The 19,027-nt window shown below is 40.5% G+C and overlaps 1 protein-coding gene across 5 annotated transcripts in view; it reads left to right on the top strand.

Moving 5' to 3' along the window:
• Positions 1-351: 351 nt before the first annotated feature.
• Positions 352-19,027, top strand: part of nlgn1 (neuroligin 1) — a 292,852-nt gene continuing 274,176 nt past the window's right edge. For 2 of the 5 annotated variants that reach the window (XM_035653211.1, XM_035653210.1), the window contains exon 1: positions 352-1,302. In XM_035653211.1, the coding sequence (XP_035509104.1) occupies positions 765-1,302 (538 nt within the window). In that variant the 5' untranslated portion in view covers positions 352-764. Of the gene's footprint in view, positions 1,315-2,100; positions 2,161-19,027 lie in introns of all 5 variants that reach the window. The other 3 variants (XM_035653212.1, XM_035653214.1, XM_035653213.1) reach the window with 3 other exon arrangements.

Raw genomic sequence — 19,027 nt, 5'->3', positions numbered from 1 at the left:
GCATAGTGATGGACACCTTGCTTGTTAAGCTGTTGAGTAATATTACCTACTGCAGTGTGCCATTAATTGATGTTAAGTTCCTCTTTAACTGCATATGGGTATAACACAAATGAAATGGCCCTTCTGCTTGTTGTTGATCTTTTGATGTCTTGCAGGAGGCAAGACAATTTAGATTATTATTACTTCTCTTCATTTGGATGCTGATTGTTGCTTTCTTTCTGTGTTGCAGGGGACAGACTTCGGATCGGACAAAACTACTTTGAGTAAAACCACTGAGAACCACTGCACCACTACTCCTGCTTCCGCTGCTGTACATGGCAGTCGACTAACCTTAAAACGATGAAAACCCTCATCACTGACTGGCTCGTCTACCTTCTGAAAAGTGGAGCTTAAAGATGGTCTTTTTACTGGTTTCGTCTTAATTGCAGTGGTTGTTGAGAGGACCTTTTTGAGGAATATTTTCCATATTGTGAGGAATATTTCTCAAATTTCCATTTATCAAACTTGAGAAAACTGATGGCTGCTACATTTCCACCAGATGGTTTGCACTGCTTGGATTTTAAAAAGGATCATTAGCAACCACGACCCCCTGTCTGCTCCGGAGTTACCCCCTTGCTTATGCCTGTGAGTGAATGTGATTTTAGTGTGACTGTGTGGTTGTGTTTGCATCTGCATGGCGTAAGTGAGAGATTTGAAGTAAGGATTTTTTTACTCTGAAAGGACAAGAGAGGAAGTAAAGAAGTTGAAAGCAAGGAGTTGCAGCTATGTCCCAGTGGAGGAACAGTTCGAGGACTGGGTGTCGACTACTTCAGACTGCCAAGAGCGGGAGCAGGATGATGGGATACGTAGGGCTTGAAGGTTCCTTAAGCGCCGGCCGGTGGGTGTCCTCTCTAATATGGCTGCTGCTGCTGCTTCTGCAGGCTTCTCCGGTCGCCGTGTTGGCCCAGAAACTCGACGAGAATGACCCGGTGGTCACCACCACCTACGGCAAGCTGCGCGGCGTCAAGAAGGAGCTCAACAATGAGATCCTGGGTCCTGTCGTGCAGTTTTTGGGCGTCCCATATGCCGCCCCGCCCACTGGCGAGCATCGCTTCCAGCCGCCTGAGCCACCAGCGTCGTGGCCGGAGATCCGCAACGCCACACACTTTGCCCCTGTGTGCCCTCAGAGCATCGTGGAGGGCCGCCTGCCAGATGTGATGCTGCCAGTGTGGTTCACTAACAGCATTGACGTGGTGTCCACATATGTCCAGGACCAGAGCGAGGACTGCCTCTATCTTAACATCTATGTCCCCACTGAGGATGGTGAGTTAGCCTGTGGGCTCGGGGCAGAATGATTGGGGGAACTGCAGGGGGCGGGGCGGGTAATTAACCCACAAGAAGAGTATTTTGTTGGGATGTTTTACCTATGTGAGAGTGCATTTCAGTCTCTGTCTGTCTGTCCGTCTCAGTAGAGGGAAAGCATGACCTTGTGCATGTTTAATGTGCATGACACTGCTTATAGTAACATGAGTGTGTGAATGAGAACAGTAAGCGTGTGTGTGTGTGTGTGTGTGTGTGTGTGTGTGTGTGTGTGTGTGTGGCATCCATTGAAGCAAATTCTCTTTATTCCACTCCATAGCTGCCTCAATCTTCCATTTACCATCCCTTCCAGCCTATCCTCCCCCTTCACCACCCTGTTGATCCTCTGACTCCCTCTTCTTTCATCCACCCCCCCCCCTATTCCTCCTCATCACCTTATTTGCCCTCCTCTGCGAACTCCCTCCTCTTCCCCTCCCTCGTGTCTATAGCTCATCATAGCCTATTGTGCTCGGCTACAATGGCTACAGTTCATTAAACAAGACAGTCGTTGTCAAGATCATCACCGATTGATTTGGCTGACTGGCTGAACGACTGGCTGGCCGACTGGTAGACTGAATACTGCGCTGATTGAGCTGGTGTGATTCATTCTTTCCCTCTGTCTTTATGTATCCCCTCTTCCCTCTTTTTCAGTCAATCAGCTTTGCGTGCGTGTGTGTATGTGTTTGCGTGCATGCCAGCTCCTGTGTGCGTTGCGCGTCCAGGGGCTCCATGTTATTCTTTAGTCTTTTATTCATTTTACAGTCAAAAGAATATCCAAGGAATGTGCCAGGAAACCGGGCAAGAAAATATGTAGACAAGGAGGTATGTATAATCTGAACCTATACAATGCCACAGAAAGAAGAAACAGCCTGACAATATGAAGAAAAAAAAGAAGAAGTAGAGCAATCGTGAGATCAAGGTCTACGAATTATTCAGGTCTCGACATCTGCAGGTTTTTTAAAATACAAAATTTAAGAGACAGAACCTTTTAGACACTATCTAGAAGTAGATTTAGTGCCAATTTTAAAAAATAACAGGAAAAACCAAGCTGTCAGAAGCAGTCTTTGTCTGACTGAACCTACCTAATGCATTACAGAAAATGACCGGGAGCAGGGAAGACCATTTCAGATTTGTCAGACTCTGTAAGGACTGCCTGATAAATCCTGCAGATACTTAAATATTTGCAACTGAAACCCTGCATCGGCCATGTAATTTGTAGACCTTGTGACGGCGGGATAATGGCGAGGTAGTGCTGCACCACACTCCCTGGTTCACCGATGTGTGCTCTCATTGGTCGGCAAAGGTTGGCAGATTTGATTGGCTACCAGGTCAGGGGTCAAAAGGTTGTGTAGTAATGATGGCTGATTGTGTGAGGAGCTAGCAGCATATTAGATCAGGAACACTGTCCCAAACACACACACACACACTCACAGTGATGAACTTGTATGCAGTGTTAAACAAGATGAGCTCAGGCTGGACCTTGACTGTGTAATCTCCATTAAAAGAAAGCAGAGCTGTGTTCAGTTTGGCTCGGGCCACTGTATCAAGCACTGTTTCATCAAGATAATGCCCTCCTCCTCCTCTCTGTCTTTCTCTCAGCCTATCCCTCCCTGGATGTGTGTACATTTTAGTGCCTGCGTGTATGTGTGTGTGTCTGTGTGTGAGAGAGAGAGACAGATGCTGACAGTGTCCTTGATAAAGTCTGGGTGTTAATGTCATTGTCTTGGCAGCAGCCTGCATTATCACTTAGGGTACATTCCTTCTCTTTTTACTACACGGATACATGTAAACTCTAACCCCACAGCTCTTCCTCTCCTTTGTCCTCTCTCCCCTCCTCGTACTGTACATGTTGCACACACAGATACATAGAGGGTAAGTGCATTTAAACTGGGAGATTATAGAAGCTTACATATTAGTCACACAGCATGGAGAATCATCATTATAGAACCAAGACCCAGACAATCTGTTGTGGATGTTTTTTTGTTATGCTTTTTTCGTTTTGCGGAAAAGGGAGATTAGGTTTAGAAAACAATGCATCTTGCACAAAAAAAGGAAAGCAAGATGGCCGATCTGTGGCCTCGTTAGCATAGAAGCTGTTTTGCATGGGTTTGTATCTATGGCTCGGGTTTACTATCTGCTGGCTGCGCATTGAGCAAAGATTAATTTATTCTCGTGAAATGTCAGAGAACCACTCTGAACTTTATATACAGCACTCTCACAGTATGCACTTAATTAGGCAAAGCTCTATGCAGTTGGTCTGCTCGTCTATATAGCAGTCCATAGGTAATAAAAGTGTATAAATTAAATAAAGATTAATGCACTTTGAATATTTTTGTAAGATATGTAATGAACAATAATGTCTGTATGTACCTCATATATACAAGTGAAATGTACTGGTCTTAGGATGGGATTCAGTGTAAGAAGTTTACTAGAAATTATGCTTTTACCAATGCTTTTTAAAAACGTGGGTCTTTGCTCGTTATGTGGAGTGTTATAAGCGCAGTAGGGTGTTGAGTCTGACAGCCTGAAATAAGCTGTTGATAGGTCTGGAGGATTTTTTTCCGGATGCTCTGGTACCACACTGCAGCAGGGTGAAGAGTCCTGTGGGAGGGATTGAAGGGGTCTTTCCTGATCCTTTTTAACGTTATTATCTGTACCAACAATCTAACCTAACCTTATTCCAGCAGGCACTAGGGATAGAAATCGAGAGCCATTTCCAGCTGAGAATCAGTTCCAAATGTGTAGATCCATTGGAATTGTATGCCACTGAGCTTATTAATGCCAGCATGTTTTTTTCTGAGAGTTGTGTATTGCAAAAAAAATGCGTCAATCTCATGCATCTACACTGCTGGAAACTTGCAACAATAGATAATGATGGTGGAGACTCGGATGATAAAACATCGACGAAACCTGTGAATCAACAAAGAATCTGACCGATTAGAAGAATGTGTAATATTACTGGAGACAATAAAATCTTACCAATTCCCATCTCTACAGGGCATGGCTGTGAGGTGGCCGCCGGAACTTATTGCTCCTGTTATAGAAAATGCTTGTGATTCCACTAGAAGTTCCAGAAAATAAATGAATTAATGAATCCATTTTCAGAATATAACATGCAGTTCAGACCCCCGTTCATATAAACAGACAAAAAGAAAACAATTTACTATGTGGCCTACTTACTAATGGTACAAGCAACCAATGAAGGCATAATGTCAATCAATCAACTAACAAAATCTAGTTAACAAAATCTGGAAGGCAAAACAAAAAGTTCTTTATTTAACAAAACATATCTTGCCTAATTTACCTAGATCTGTACTGTAGTTTATTTAAATTGGTATGCACAGGTATTGTAGATGATTAAAATTTTAAAAACATAGGTATTGGACGTAAATGTTAAAATAAAGCCAGGGTTTTGTGAAATCATCTATTGTTCTTTTTAGGTGGTAGAGTTGTCTGTGCGAGTCCATTTCTGTGGAAACTTTCAAGAGTTCAGTCATTATCAGGAACACAGTAGTACAGTGTATTCACTGGTGCATGGTGTAAGTGGACAGACCATGGCGAAGGACTGGGGCATTTCATGGCTAGACTTGTGCAACCTCAATAACACGTTTGGTAATGGTTGGCTTGGAAGAATTATCAGTAAGTGTGGTCGGGACTCAAATCAGTCAAGATCATTCGAAACAACTGTGTTCAATCTGTTCCACAACACTACAATTGGTTTGTGATGAAAATAGCAGTTTAGAGCCGATGTGATGTCAGCAGAAAAGCTTTGGCCAAAGGGGAAACTGGCGTTCTTGAGCTATAGGTGCAGAATCCTCATGAGTGAACTTACTAAAAACATTCCCAAAGTCTTGAAGATCCACTGATTAGTTCTTGGAATGGTCGAGCAATTATTCAAACAGAGCCACAAAGAACTGGCAGTGGACCACTTACGTCATGGTATACAATGTAATGTGTTATAGTTTTTCACAATTGCTAAACACTAAAGCCTATTTTTTTAACCAAATGCTCAGAGTCGCATTTATCGAATCATACACTATTTTGAAAAAAACACATTTTCCACTGTGATGTACACAGGACTCCAGATACCTGAGTGATATAGCATCAACCAGTGATTCAGAAATGTTTGTCCTCCACCGTACTTTTCTTCTGCATCCCAATAGAAGAGTTTTGATATGTATGGCGGTTGAAAATCTATGACAAAATGACTTTTAAAATGATACGCTAAATCGCTGTAGCTACTTGCCCTAAACACTGTTTTCCATTTTTTGATGTAGTAGGTAATGATTGCTGAGTGTTAATATACTGGCTGGCTTTGTGTATGATCTGAAAACATGGTTTGCTTTTGAGCACACATACAATTGTTTTGAGGTGACTGATTTTGCCACAGTCTTTTATGAATAAAGTTGAAGATTATATTTTGTGTTCATGGTTCTGAGAAAAGGGTGGGAGATTTTCAGAAATGTGTCTTGGCAATTGTGGAAAAAACGTTTTATTTTTAATCTGACCAACATAACCCTGCAACCAACATAAGTTACCAAAGAGCTTTTGTTAAGTTGTTTAAGTGACTGCAACATGATCAAAGAGAAACAAGGTTAAAGGGGGCAAGGGGAAAAGAGCCAGATGTGTGCAGTGGTGAAGAGCAGTGAAGGAAGGCAGACGCTGAGTAATATTGGAGTAAGGGGGACAAAGACAAAGTGACACCAGGACACAGAGAGTCAGCAACAACAGAGCAGCAGCGAAGGCGAGTGTAATTGCTGTGGGACTCATCTCTTTGTCCTCATAAGGACTATTGTACCGTCCTGTGCCAGGCTGGTTCAAAGAAGTCTTCTGTGGTTAAAAGTAGTGTTTTTGATGTGTCTGGGATGGAGCACGGTCATTAAGTTATCACATGCTGGGATAGTGGTCTATGTAATGAGATCAGAGGTAGCAGCGCTGTGGTAGGTCTCCTCTCTCCCTGCAGCATGCATTCACAATTCATTTCTAAAATTGAAGTAAACGCAGTAGAAGCTCACTTCTCACAGATGACAGTTAACTGAACAAAAAAAGTCAACGATAACGAAGGGAGTGTTATGTTGTGAGATCATAGGCTTGGAAGCCATTGCTGCAAATGACTCTGCTTGTGGATCTCTTCAAAGACAATATTGGCTTTTATATATAAATTTCAGACGCTTGTAGATCTTACTAACTGAAATTAACTGTAGCATTTTTTTATTTTATTTTTATGTTTAAAAAAACTTGAGAAACGGGGCAAAAAAACAGTACTTATATTTGGATAACATTTTAACACTGCTAAATAAGCTCATTATTTCTCTTACATCTTGTCACAGTATTTCTTTAATCTGAGCTAGTTTGCAATCAAACATGCACTGTATACCTTTTTGAAAATGTTTGTTCCTGTCCATCCAGCAGTGACAATACCCACAAAAACCTGAATGTATTTTTTAGAGACAGGGTTGTATAATACCTGCTAACAATAAGTATCTTGTACCACTTTTGTCTCATCCTTGTTTGTTCTCTGTCTGCACCTAAACCCACAGCTGACTGCAGGCATGTTCATGCCTCAACTCTGCGGGTTGTCAAAAAGCATTATGGGTAACAGAAAAACACGAGGCGATGCAGAAGTACATGCGAGAGGGTGAGGGAAAGTTCATTTAACACAAATTATAACACTTATGAATAATAACAGCAGATGTATTCAGCATCACCAACTGACAATATCAGAACGGAGCACTGTCAGGATGTCAAAGCCGCTCAGTGGTTTCCAGTCAGTTTCACAGCTTGTCGTGAGGCTGTTCTAGCAGGCTTTTTTTAGATTTTGTTGTCACTTCAGTGTCTCAAATGCACCTCATGACGTTTTAGCAACTACTGACAAAATTCAGTCCCGCTAAAGATGGACTGCCTTGTGAAAATATGCCTTCAGCCATGGTTATGGCTGATTAGAAAGAAAACACATGGGTCTACAATCAGGTCATATCCATTACATTAGATAGATAGCATCGTTAGAATATGGTGAAACTTTTATTATTAATTTACATGTGCAAGCAATGTGTAAAAATTGTATACAGCGGTCTATCAACATTTGAGACTTTAGTTGCAACACTGGTGGCTAAGTATTTCAATGACTGAATATCAGGAACATTATACAGTCTAAATGACTATTTTGTTGTTACATGATGAAGCATGAGAAAATAAGGATATAGCAAGGAAGAAAGAACTAGACTATTGACTAGATTAGATTGACAGTTGGGAAACATACGTCACATTCACTTTCTTGCCGAGTGTCAGATGAGATCTACACCACTCTTATATCTGTACAGTAAATATGAAGCTACAGCCAGGTGATGGTTAGCTTGGCTAGCTAGCCTGCCTCTGAAGGAAAGAAAAATCAGACTACCAGCACTTTTAAAGCTCAGTAATTAACATGTCATAATACAAAAAAACCTTGTGTAAAGTAAATACCTTGTGGCAGAGCTTTCCACTCTCTAAACTATCTGCTCATTAACAAACGTTAAAGTTCTTTTCATGTTTCAAATAAAACCAGCACAGACCACAATAATATGGAGTGTGGACTGGTAGCTGGACAGGTGCTAGCTCACCTCCTGTGCACGGCTGAGGTGCAATTCCAAAAATGATTGTCATTAAGGCATAAATATTTCACATAGGTTACTGATTTCCTAAAGTATCTTCCTACATATTGACCCTATGTACCACTTGACCAGAGCTGATCCTGAAATGAAATGGATATGATCCACTCGGATAGACACACTGTGGCAGTACAACAAACCCCAACCCCATTAAACTAGTGTAATCTGGACCCTGAACCCTGGAGTTGGGGTGGACCTGTATAAACCTACAGTGTAAAATAATGACCTGCAGTATTTGCCTCTACTGCCTATGCTAGCTGCTAGCTCTGAGTGCTGGCTCTTACAGCAAACTGTATGTGTGTTCCACAGAAGCATCTGTTCACCCTTCAGCGCTGTCAGACCTTGCAAAGGAAAGAGAACAGTCTCTGTAAGGTGTCTCTGTGGTGGGTTGGAATTCGCTTTATGCTTGCTTTATGTTGAATTAAGGATTTGGCTTTTAAAACCCAAACTAGGACATTTAACTGCAAACTAGGCCATTTCCCTGCGCGTGTACAAGCTCTTTAATATCTCAAATACTTTCGGAAATATTTCAACATGTTGCATTATTCTGAAATTTCTGTCTCCACTCCAGAGGGGTTCAGAATAGAAGCTCCATTGTAGATGGGAATTTCGTCAAGATGCCGCTAACTTCACAGACGTTGAATCCTTCACTGCTTTCCTTCATGACTCCCCTTCTCCCTCATCTCTTTCTTCTCCCCAAGTATCTTGTTTCTATCCTTTCCATCTTGACATCCCTCCGCACAGGTTGGCCTTTTCCCTTGCGTCTGTTTCTGTCTTTCTATCCGTCCTGACCTATTCACCCCCCCACTTCTCACTTTCCCTCTGTCCTTTCCTCTTGTCTTTTTCTCTCTGATTCCTCGGGCTTTGTCCCAGTTTTGTAGGCGTTGAAGGAGGATCCTGTGGGAGGTGGCACACACACATGCACACACAAACAGAGCGGAGGAAATAGAAGGCAGGAATAGGCATGGCCCTTCTTGTGTTTGGGTCTCCCCTGAGGGGCTCTGTCACCTCCACTCACAACTTAACTTCTCCGCACTGGTGTTTCTTCTTATGTTGTTGTGTGTGTGTGTGTGTAGGTGTGTGTGTCAGTGTCTAGATGGATCCATGGTTTGGGCTGTGTGTTTGTGCCAGCAGAATTTTAAGTTCTGTCCTGTCTGACTGGGTTTTGTGTCAGAGCTTGGCTGGCTATCAGTGCTGGCTGCTGGGCAGGTGGTGGACTTGTCATTTTCAGCCCAGCCCCATTGGACCCCGAGTTGATTCTGAACCAAACTTAGAATGAAAAAGAGACTGCTCTTGATCTGCGCCAAATCCTCTCACCACATTTAATAGTCTTTTGGAGTGTGTAGTTTGATTGAGTTTTGGCCATGGGGAAGTGACAGTGATGCATCTCTCCTATACTGCAACGGCTAATATTTAATACCAATGAGATTAACATATTCTTTAAATGATAGTGACTGAGAGATAATATTTTCAGCCTTGTATTACTTGTAAGCATGATAAAAAATCATGACTTTATTCAAAAATCTGATAAAATGATTCAAGGTGAATATCTGATTTTGTCCCTGAGCTGCAACGAGTGCAAACACACTGTAGCTTCGCCATTGGATATTTTAACCAACTATGTGTCTTCTTTCCATATAACTCTTGACTTTGTGACAGTGGAAGCATCCTCTGAGCTACCCTGTTAGGTGCAAACTGACAGTGTCTGTGTGGGAACATAAAATGTCAGAGGGAATCACTTTAAATCAACCTACTCCTTAAAAACCATGATTGTATTATTATATAAAATCTGTAAAATAAAATAAAAAGAAGCTTTTTACTTTGTCGGGGCGGAAATAAATCAGAGTTTAGCTTGTAAATTGATTCTTGAGCTGGAGAACAGTAGTTTGACGAAAGAAGTTGGACTTGTTAGTTTTCAGAAAAGTAGGTTTTGGGGAACAATGCAGTATGAAACAAATATTGTACCAGCATTTAGTGCCAACATCCGCAATCTCTCATATTATATCGTATCAGTTTGAGACAGTAATTTCAGTAAATCTGCGAAAGGAAAGGAATGCTTTTTTCTAACCATTATGTGATTATTAGGTTCACAAGATTAGCGGTAGGTGGCACCAGTTCTCCAGTCGGAAAACTAGAGGAAGTGGGCACAACAAGATGATGTAATAAAAAGAGCATTTGAACGTCAAACAGTGTCTGTTTCATGTCATAATGTGAGGAAGGTTCATCAGATCTGTGTGGAGCGATCATGGATGTATTATAGAGCCGGAAGCAAGAATTTCAGAGCGGAAACAGCTCATCAGTCATGTCAGTTAAATGTCAGAACTTATTCAGAAAAGTGTTTCCATCTCCCATTAAGATTGGGTCATTTTAGAAAAAGCCAAAAACCACCTCAAGCAACCAACATTTTTTTAATTTTTTTTTATTAATTTGCCATTTCCATCAACCTTTCCTCATACGATAATTTGTTGATGGGAACACAGTTGATGAAATAAAAGTTTCCCAGCAACTATGGTCTTTTCACAAGGCTCTTAGAATGTGTTATGTTACTTAATAGTAGAAAACAAAAAATCTGTTGATCATAACATTTACTATTTTCTAATTAATTCATATAGACAGGAACTTGTGTACGTTGCTATGCACCCTGTTTGCAATAACAGATGTCATTTAAAGCATACCCTACCATATAAAGCCTCTCTGGAAAGCAACAATAATTACTAGCAGGATGGCAAAGACACGCACCTGAGGTTGTTGCTTGCTATGATTTTTCAACTTGGACGAACACAGGTGGATATTGGCTGGAATTCATTTGGGATTGTGCGTGATGGCAATAATTATAACATACAGACAGACTGACAGGGACAGTAATGTAGAGAGGTGATAATTAAAAAAAACATTAAATTACAAAGCAGAATATACTAAAGAAAGACAATTGCAAGCCCTGTTCATCTCCATATCACAGGTTAACCTGAGAAAATGGTCCCATAAGTCAAGGTAACTACGCCTAGCTAGGCTTAGGGTTACATATGGGGTCAGTATTGCATAAAGAAGACAAAATCCTGCTAGAGGCCAAAAAAGATTATTAAAATCATGTGCTCTGCGAATTTCATAGAAGTCTATCAGTCAAGTACGAAAGCTTGGGTACAAAGTTTGGGAGAGTGAGTGACCATGTATTTAAGGTTTATGGTGATCTGACCAGTGGTCGTGAGATATCATTCTCTGCACGGTTACACTGCACTGTAGTTGTATTTCCAGCCTCAGCGTCAGTCAATATTCCTGCAAGGAAAGCATTTTATACCGACTTTCCCACATCGATTGGCTCTTCCCGCCTGCTGTACCTTGACAGCTGACATGGCGGTCTAGCTGTCACAATAGTTGAGGACAAATGTATGAGTTATTTATGGTGTCCTCTGTGGCCCACAGTTCTGACTTTACAAAACTAATTCAGGCATTTCCTAGTGGGCTCGAGAGACATAACATTATCCTGATTCTATGGCAACACTGCACTGCTTCATATGAACATTTTTAAAAAAGACTGTTCCCTCAAACAATGAAACTCCCACTCTGTACTAAACATGGTATGTTTTGAGTTCTCTCTACTTGGATGATCCCACTTCCTGTTTGGACCCATGGCTAGCAGGTAATGCATTTTTGTTCATTGAAGTCACCATGACAGCTTCATTTTCTATATTAACTTATGTGTGTGTTAGGTTTGTGAAATGATAGTGTGTTAGCCACCACTAAAAATCAATACTGCTCCAGTCAGTAAGAAGGGTTTTAATCCTCAGTTTCACAGCTTTGTAGTGTCTAAATAAAGCTTCATATGTTGTATGTGCTTCCAAGAGCTAAATTCAGTTCTGATAATTTCGGATGTAACACAACCAACTGCTCTCCAAACACACACTAGAGTAAACCCAATAATTAAACAAAGCAAAGAAATCAATTTAGAGTACTTGAAAAAAACTAAAATCCAAAGTAGACTTAAATATGATCTGTTTAATAATGGAGACTGTGGATTGGCAGAATCTCTCTGCACCACTAAGAAAAGAGAGCACCAGATATTCTGCAGAAAAAACGATTTTAATGTGCCAACTTTTTTGATTTTACTCTCACTGAAAAGTGGCTAAGAGTCAAGTCTTGGCTTTCAAGTCTTGAATGATCATGTGCATGGCAACGGAATATCAAATCATGTATTAGTTGATCCCAAAGTGCTTGGAAATCAGATACATCGCTCTGTCCTCTATCATTAATTTGGAACAGACATCCGTCAGGCCCTGTAGATCACAGCAAGATGTTGTAGCAAGAAGAAAATCAAATTCATGTCTGTAGTTGGTTCTTTTTTAATTTTGTCTCTGCTAATTTGTATGAAGTGAGATCTCAACTTTGACTTTCCTTCACCTTTCCAGCCCATAATCACCACTTCTTTTTGGAAAAAGAACTCAGTAAGTCTACATAAGATGGGTGCTGAATGTGTTACTGGACATTATTGCAGATATGAGGTGGTTGTTTACATAGTAGCCTATGTATATATTCCTTTACTTTGGCAAAAAAAAGTTATTTACTGACAAACATATGCACAGTATGTTATCCTGCACTGTGATGTTACTTATGTTTGGAATGAATTAGAGTCTAGTGAGATGGAACTTCCTATCTGACCACTTCAAGCTGAACAGAAAACAGAAATCCGAATTTGATTTGGGGGGGGCAATTGTATTTAGCCATGTTCATGGGGTGACCCCAAACACAAGTAATTTGTACTTTTCTGAAGCCAACTTCTGAAAGATGTTATCAGATGAAAGTTATTGTAAAACCAACTCTCATATTTCATTATGTCATTAAGTATCAAGCTGATTTATGTTTTTGAGGTATTTTTAAAGAGGGTCCGAGGTCTCCAGGACCCCAAACAGAGCATGGTTAACTCTTAATATGACCTAACCTCAAAGGTTACATACATGATTTAAAACATTAGTATAGCTGCAAACAACTATTTTCTATGTAAAGATATAGTGGAATAATGGCTTCCTGAGCAGAAAATTACACTAATCACACTTTGTCTGTGTGTGTTGTTCCCCAAACTGCTATGTGCTTTGTTCATGCTGCCAGTCTGGCTGAGTGACTGAAACGGTTGTTTTTTCATCTACGTTGGTGAATTCATCATTTTCTTTCATCCAGAGAGTTGGTGATGGTTGGAATAGTAGAAAGACTAACAAAGATGGTTTCGGTGAGTTTTATTTTGTTGCTGTCCACTTTGAACAAAGTTACGATGATATGCAAGGTAAAAATATGTGTAATGTTTTTGTCTATGGAGTGGCGAGAGACAGCAATATTCAGGCATCTGGTTAAACAAAATATCTCTTTCCATCATGTTGTCAGACTCTTTGAACAACCTGAGCCTGTCAGTGGCAAAAACAACAACTTTTAATGGATGTAATTTGTCCCCAAGGATTAGCTAGTGTTACGTTGTAGCTGTAGCAGCCCGTTTCGTGACTATTTTCTCATCTAAAGCCGAACAAAGACGAACAAAGGTTTTGGTGAGTTTTATTTAGTTTCTGTACAGTTTGAAGAGTAAAATTATTGGTTGTATTATTGGTGAATTATTGGGGACATTGGACGTAAAAATGATGATGGAGATGGCATCATCTTTTTATACAGTCTTAATGCATTTCTTCATCACTTACATGTACACAGAAACAGAAGCTACAAGTTTTTACAGTAAGTAAGTGGACTTACTGTAATTTAAATTTACAGCACATTAAACAAGTTACTGTGGTTAAAACATTCACTCAGTGTTGAATAGGTCCAGTCCTTTCTGGATAGCCTGTTTGTTGCCTGGTCAGGGAAATGTCACAAGAAAGAGGTGAGTATGACCTTGGCTGGTTATATCAACTGTTTTCCAGTCCTTTTTTTTCAGTCACACATGAGCATCTCAACCCTGCACACACATACACACACATCGGGCATGCAACTCTGCTCAAGGTGACAGCATTGATAGCTGCTCATACATATTCATGACAGTTGCATTACAATAAATAAATAAGCGGCTTATTTTTCTCTTTCCTGAATATTAAATGAAGGACATTTGAACCTTCAGCACACCGCCAACACCCACATATTGTAGTCCCACAAATTACAGCAACAGCAACTGCACAAAGAGGCAGGGATACAAATGTCATAATGTTGTCCCATTTCTAAGATTCATCCCGCAAAGAAAAAAAATCTATCATTTATTCTCAGTTTCCTCTTTTCTTTAGTGCTCTGTCGCTGAAGCCATAGCGGGGACACATTTTGCCTCATGCATATTTCAAACGCAACACATTGTGAACAACGCAGATAGACACGGCGCGGGGAAAAGTAACAGCGTTTCCCATAGTTTCCATTTCACCCCTAGTCATTATTTATGGGGACCCTTTCTGAAACGGCCATGCAGCTATGTAATGCATGAAGCCATTTGCTTCAATGATGATAGAGAGGCAGCCGCAAACTAACTGTGGGCAATAATGTTAGCCTCATGCACACAAACAGCAGGAGAGCGGGAGTGAGAGCTATTGGATGAATTATAACATTGTTCCCTTTTGTATCACATTGTTGGTTTGATCATTATGATCGTAAGGTGAATGGTGTCTGTTTGGTGCAGTCTGAGTCAGCAGAAGGGGCGGCTGTGGCTCAGAGGAAGAGTGGGTCGTCCACTATTCGGAAGGTTGTTGGTTTGATCCCTGGCTCTTCTCACCACATGTCAAAGTATCCTTGAGCTATCCTACTACCTTATTTGAGCTGGATTTAGTCATTTCCTTGTGTGTGTGATGTTTGTTTTCCCTGTTGATTGTGTTTTCATTTCTATTTCAAATGTAACTGGTGTGCTGTCTTGGCCAGGTGTCTTCCTGGATAAAAAAAGGTTAATAAAAATAATGAGGAAATAACACATAACAATAGTGCATTTAAGAAGCTATTCAATAGCTTTAACAACAATTATTCTGAAATATCCGGATATCTTATGTGTCTTTCCTGATGAAATGTCTTATGGTTAACAGGAAGTGATGGATTTTATGAAGGACAGGGCTAAGCGATTTGGATAAATCTGTCATGATATGTTTTATCGTCATCATAATATTGATAATGTTATCAAATTTCTGATGAATCAACTGAATTATCGTCGTAATTCATTGTAACATAACCCTGCAACAATATAGAAATATAACAATATATTGTTATTCCTCACCCCTACAGATATAGTACGAATACATAGTGTAAAAAAAATAAAGCAGCATCAAGAGATTCTACCGGAAATCAGTGGGAAACAAAGCCACAGTAGTGGAATGATGTTGATTTGATAGTAGTGACCACTTGGCACCAAAAAACTCAACACTTGAACAGATTTAATTGTTTGATCAAGCTATTTTGGGAGGTGAGAGAATATTTTCTTGAACATCCTCCTCTGTAGCTGTTAATTATTTAGCTGGCTACTGTGCATGCTAATGATTTAGCATCTGGGGTTTGTGGAGTTCATGTATAAGCAAGTTTTGCATCATCTCAGAAGCACTGAAGTGCACTTAACACTGAGTACACAGGGCTGACAGAGCTACCGACGCTCTCTCCACGACACAGTAACCAGACCAAAGAGCTAATTGGTTAGACAGTGTGCAAAGTTCCTTAAGATTAACTGAGAGGAAGTCTGGAGCACACTGCAGCAAACATGGACCCCTATGTGCAGTGGTGCAATCAGGGAGAAAGAAATCCACTGGCTACAGTTCACACAGAATTTTCTTCTATACCTATTTACTCCAACTCTAAGCTGTTTTTGCTCACACATATCAAGATCTTGGGGTAAACCTGCTTAAGATGCCCAACTTGAGTTCATTTATGGAAACCATCCTCCCACGTTGGTGTGTTGTTCCGTGCTACACGGGGTCCCGCTGCCCCCTCCAACAAGCTTTAGTCTAGTGCAGGGGACTATGAAATCTGCTGTTAGGGGGCTGCCAAGTTCCTTTAATTATGCTGTGATGTTTAATTGGGTATGGAGGAATAGAGCAGGCTGCACGCTGTAATGCTGGCCTCATGCCCGGGTCCAATGTACCCACAGATACATACAGACTGTCACCGCTACCCAGTTCTTTACAGGGCTTGTTGGCACAGTGGAGTCACCTGAACTTAGTATTTTAGTGGTGACAGCTAAATAAATAAATAAGTCCATGTTGCAAAGCTAGAATTATTACAGGTTACCAACCAAAACTAAATACATAGTAATGTGTGTACGTTTCTGACTCCACCATATCCCTGTTTGCCCACTGTTAATGCATTCTGCTTAGAGGCAGACAGCTACTGGACTGACAGATGTGTATATGTGTGTTCATACATATGTAGAAGTGTCAGTCTTTTTTTTTTTCGTGCATGTTCATATTCCTGTGCATGTTTGTGTGCGTGCGCAGAAAAGTAAATGGACAAGGTGATGCTGGGCCAGATGGCGTGTATGTTGGATGCTCAACACAGAAGCCAAGGTGTCACCTTGGCTCGGTAATGAGACAGGGAAGTGGCCTGGTATGAGCAGCGGGGTGGTTGCAGACATACAAAAAAACTAATGAGTTGTGAATGCACACTTTCTTTTGGCTGTAGTGTCAAGTTAACACATTCTTGAGGGTTTTTACTGGTCTTTCTTGAGGGGGGTAAAGACACCTTCTGCTGTCCAAGACATTGTATAATGTTTAAACAGCATGCTGATGAGTTTCGCATGGCGCTGATATGGTCATATAGCATGATGGAAACATTCTCACTTACTATATTGTGTCCTCGCCTAGCCACAGACAACAGGTCTCAACACCCTTCTCAAAGCTTGTATGACTGGGAAGCAGTTATATTAAAAATATAAAATAAAAATATAGATCTTTATTAATCAAAAATATATAATCTTGTCTGAATAAAAAATGTTAAACACAAGCAGACAGGTATGTTGACATATCAGTTACACCATAAAACACAAGCCCGCTGACATTCACAGTGGCAAACAAACCTAACCAACTGGTTCCACTACAAGTTCGCAACGCAGGTTGGGCACTAAACTGGGCCAAAAGAAATTAAACAATAAGAAAAAAAGGGACCACCAAGGCAGTGGCTCACTGCAACCCAAACAGAACATAATTAACCCCATACAATTACACCTCACACCAGTAACTAGAGCAGCATACATGTACGTCATTATGGCAGGGTCCGCCAACGCCAACCGCTACACCATGACAAAACGTCTCTCTTGACACCGGGCTCTCCTATAAACACAAATTATTTACTTCAATGCCTGACCAGAATGCCACAACATTCCACACACAAAAGTAACTTACCCTCAACAAACAAAGCAAGAACGTCCACCACCGGTAACAACAAAATCAGCCAGTTGAACGAGCGATTTTGATTGAGATAGCCACGCAAGGGGAGGACAAAGCCCAGAATAACATCCATGACTTATTTACTTTACACCGCCCGCACCACTAACTACAAGTCCAGCCAGACCAACTGCCGCACAACGTCTAATAATGAAATTTGTCCGTAGTGCCTTTTTTTAAATTTCCACTGTAAACAATTGTTTGAATATGGGCCGGTATTTTCTAATGTTTTTGGAGTGCGACCCTTACTACAGAGTAAAAGTCTGGACATCTCGACCTCTGCTGCTTTGATTTGGATCATCTTTTTTCTTTTAATTTGTCTTCTGTGAGTCTCCCACATTGATGTATCACTGGAATAACCTTGAAAATGAGGGGGAAAAAAACTGTTTTACAATCTTTCGGCCTTTTGTAAATTTGTATCAACATTACTAATTTTGATAGTTTTCTAGTAAACTCCAAAGAGTTAGAGTAAAGCTGTCTCATGTAGGATAACCCTCAGCTTGAGTGCACATGAATGAGCTGTAATGCTGTCAAAATGTCCTTCATTAGTGTCATTGCCATAAATAAGCCCCTTTGAAAACAGATTAGTTTGGAGGAGGCTCAGCAGCCTGCACTCTGTAAGCGCACAGCTTGACGCATTTGTCTGATTATCTTGATTTTTCATTTAAAGACTTGATATGATGTGAGAATATTTCATTTTCAAATGTATGAATCCCCTGCATGTCCACTTTCAGTCTCCTTTCTCTGCTCTCTGTTTACTCAAACACAAGCAGATGAAAAGTCATTAGCTCGATCCCAAATTGCTACCTAGTGTCTCATCTGTAATATTTATGTGCCACACTAACAAATACAGAAGAATGACAGAACAGCTTATTGCCAAAATGAGAAGTAATGAGATGTAATTTGCTGTTGCACTACTACATAAATCACTTAAACCCTCACAGTCATATTCACTCCAAAGGTGCTCTGCAATGGACCAGCCTTGGCATTAATCAATGTCTCTCTTTCTGTCTCTTTGTTGCACTCCGTCTGTTCACTCTGTGTGTTCATACTCAGTTATAACATATTTTTAATTCAAGTAGTGATTGTGGAATCATAACCATATTGCAAATTTATCTGGCGAGATTGGATGTCAAGTTCTGAATTACTAAAAGAAAAAAAAACAATCAGAGCCAAGAATGATAGAAAGACACTTATTTTCTTTTCTTTTTCGTATCTTTCTTGGCTCCTATTGGTTGTTTTTGTTCAGCTGTGGTGGATTTATGCAAATGCCATTAGGAGCACTAGGAAGAGCCAGAGGAACCTGATTTTTTTTTACAAGGTTATCTGTCTCAAGTACTACTGTCAGGATATAGTGAAACTTTCAGCAAATATGACATAGTTATTTTTATAAAAGTTACCTACTGCAGCTTTAAAGTGCCCTTCTAGTCAAAACCAGTGTTTGTTCTTGTTCCTGTGTGCTGTTCAAATGAATTTATGTGCAGAGTTTCATAGTAGAAGGATGTTTTCACATTCATCTGCTGAAAGTAGAAAGTTTCTCTGTGCTCATTGAAGATCTGATTTTAAGGGGCGGGGCCTGCCAGCATGATTTGTGACATTACAAATAGTTTGAAAGTCAATCCTGATCCAGTATGGAACTTCTGCAGTGTGGTCCACCAGTGTACATCCACTGAGAAT

The sequence above is a fragment of the Morone saxatilis genome, unplaced genomic scaffold (assembly GCF_004916995.1).
Source record: "Morone saxatilis isolate NCDOM2014 unplaced genomic scaffold, NCSU_SB_2.0 Contig12, whole genome shotgun sequence".
In the NCBI taxonomy this organism is placed as follows: Eukaryota; Metazoa; Chordata; class Actinopteri; family Moronidae; genus Morone; species Morone saxatilis.
The sequence above is the reverse complement of the archived record's forward strand: the minus strand, read 5'-3'. Positions and strand labels throughout refer to the sequence as shown.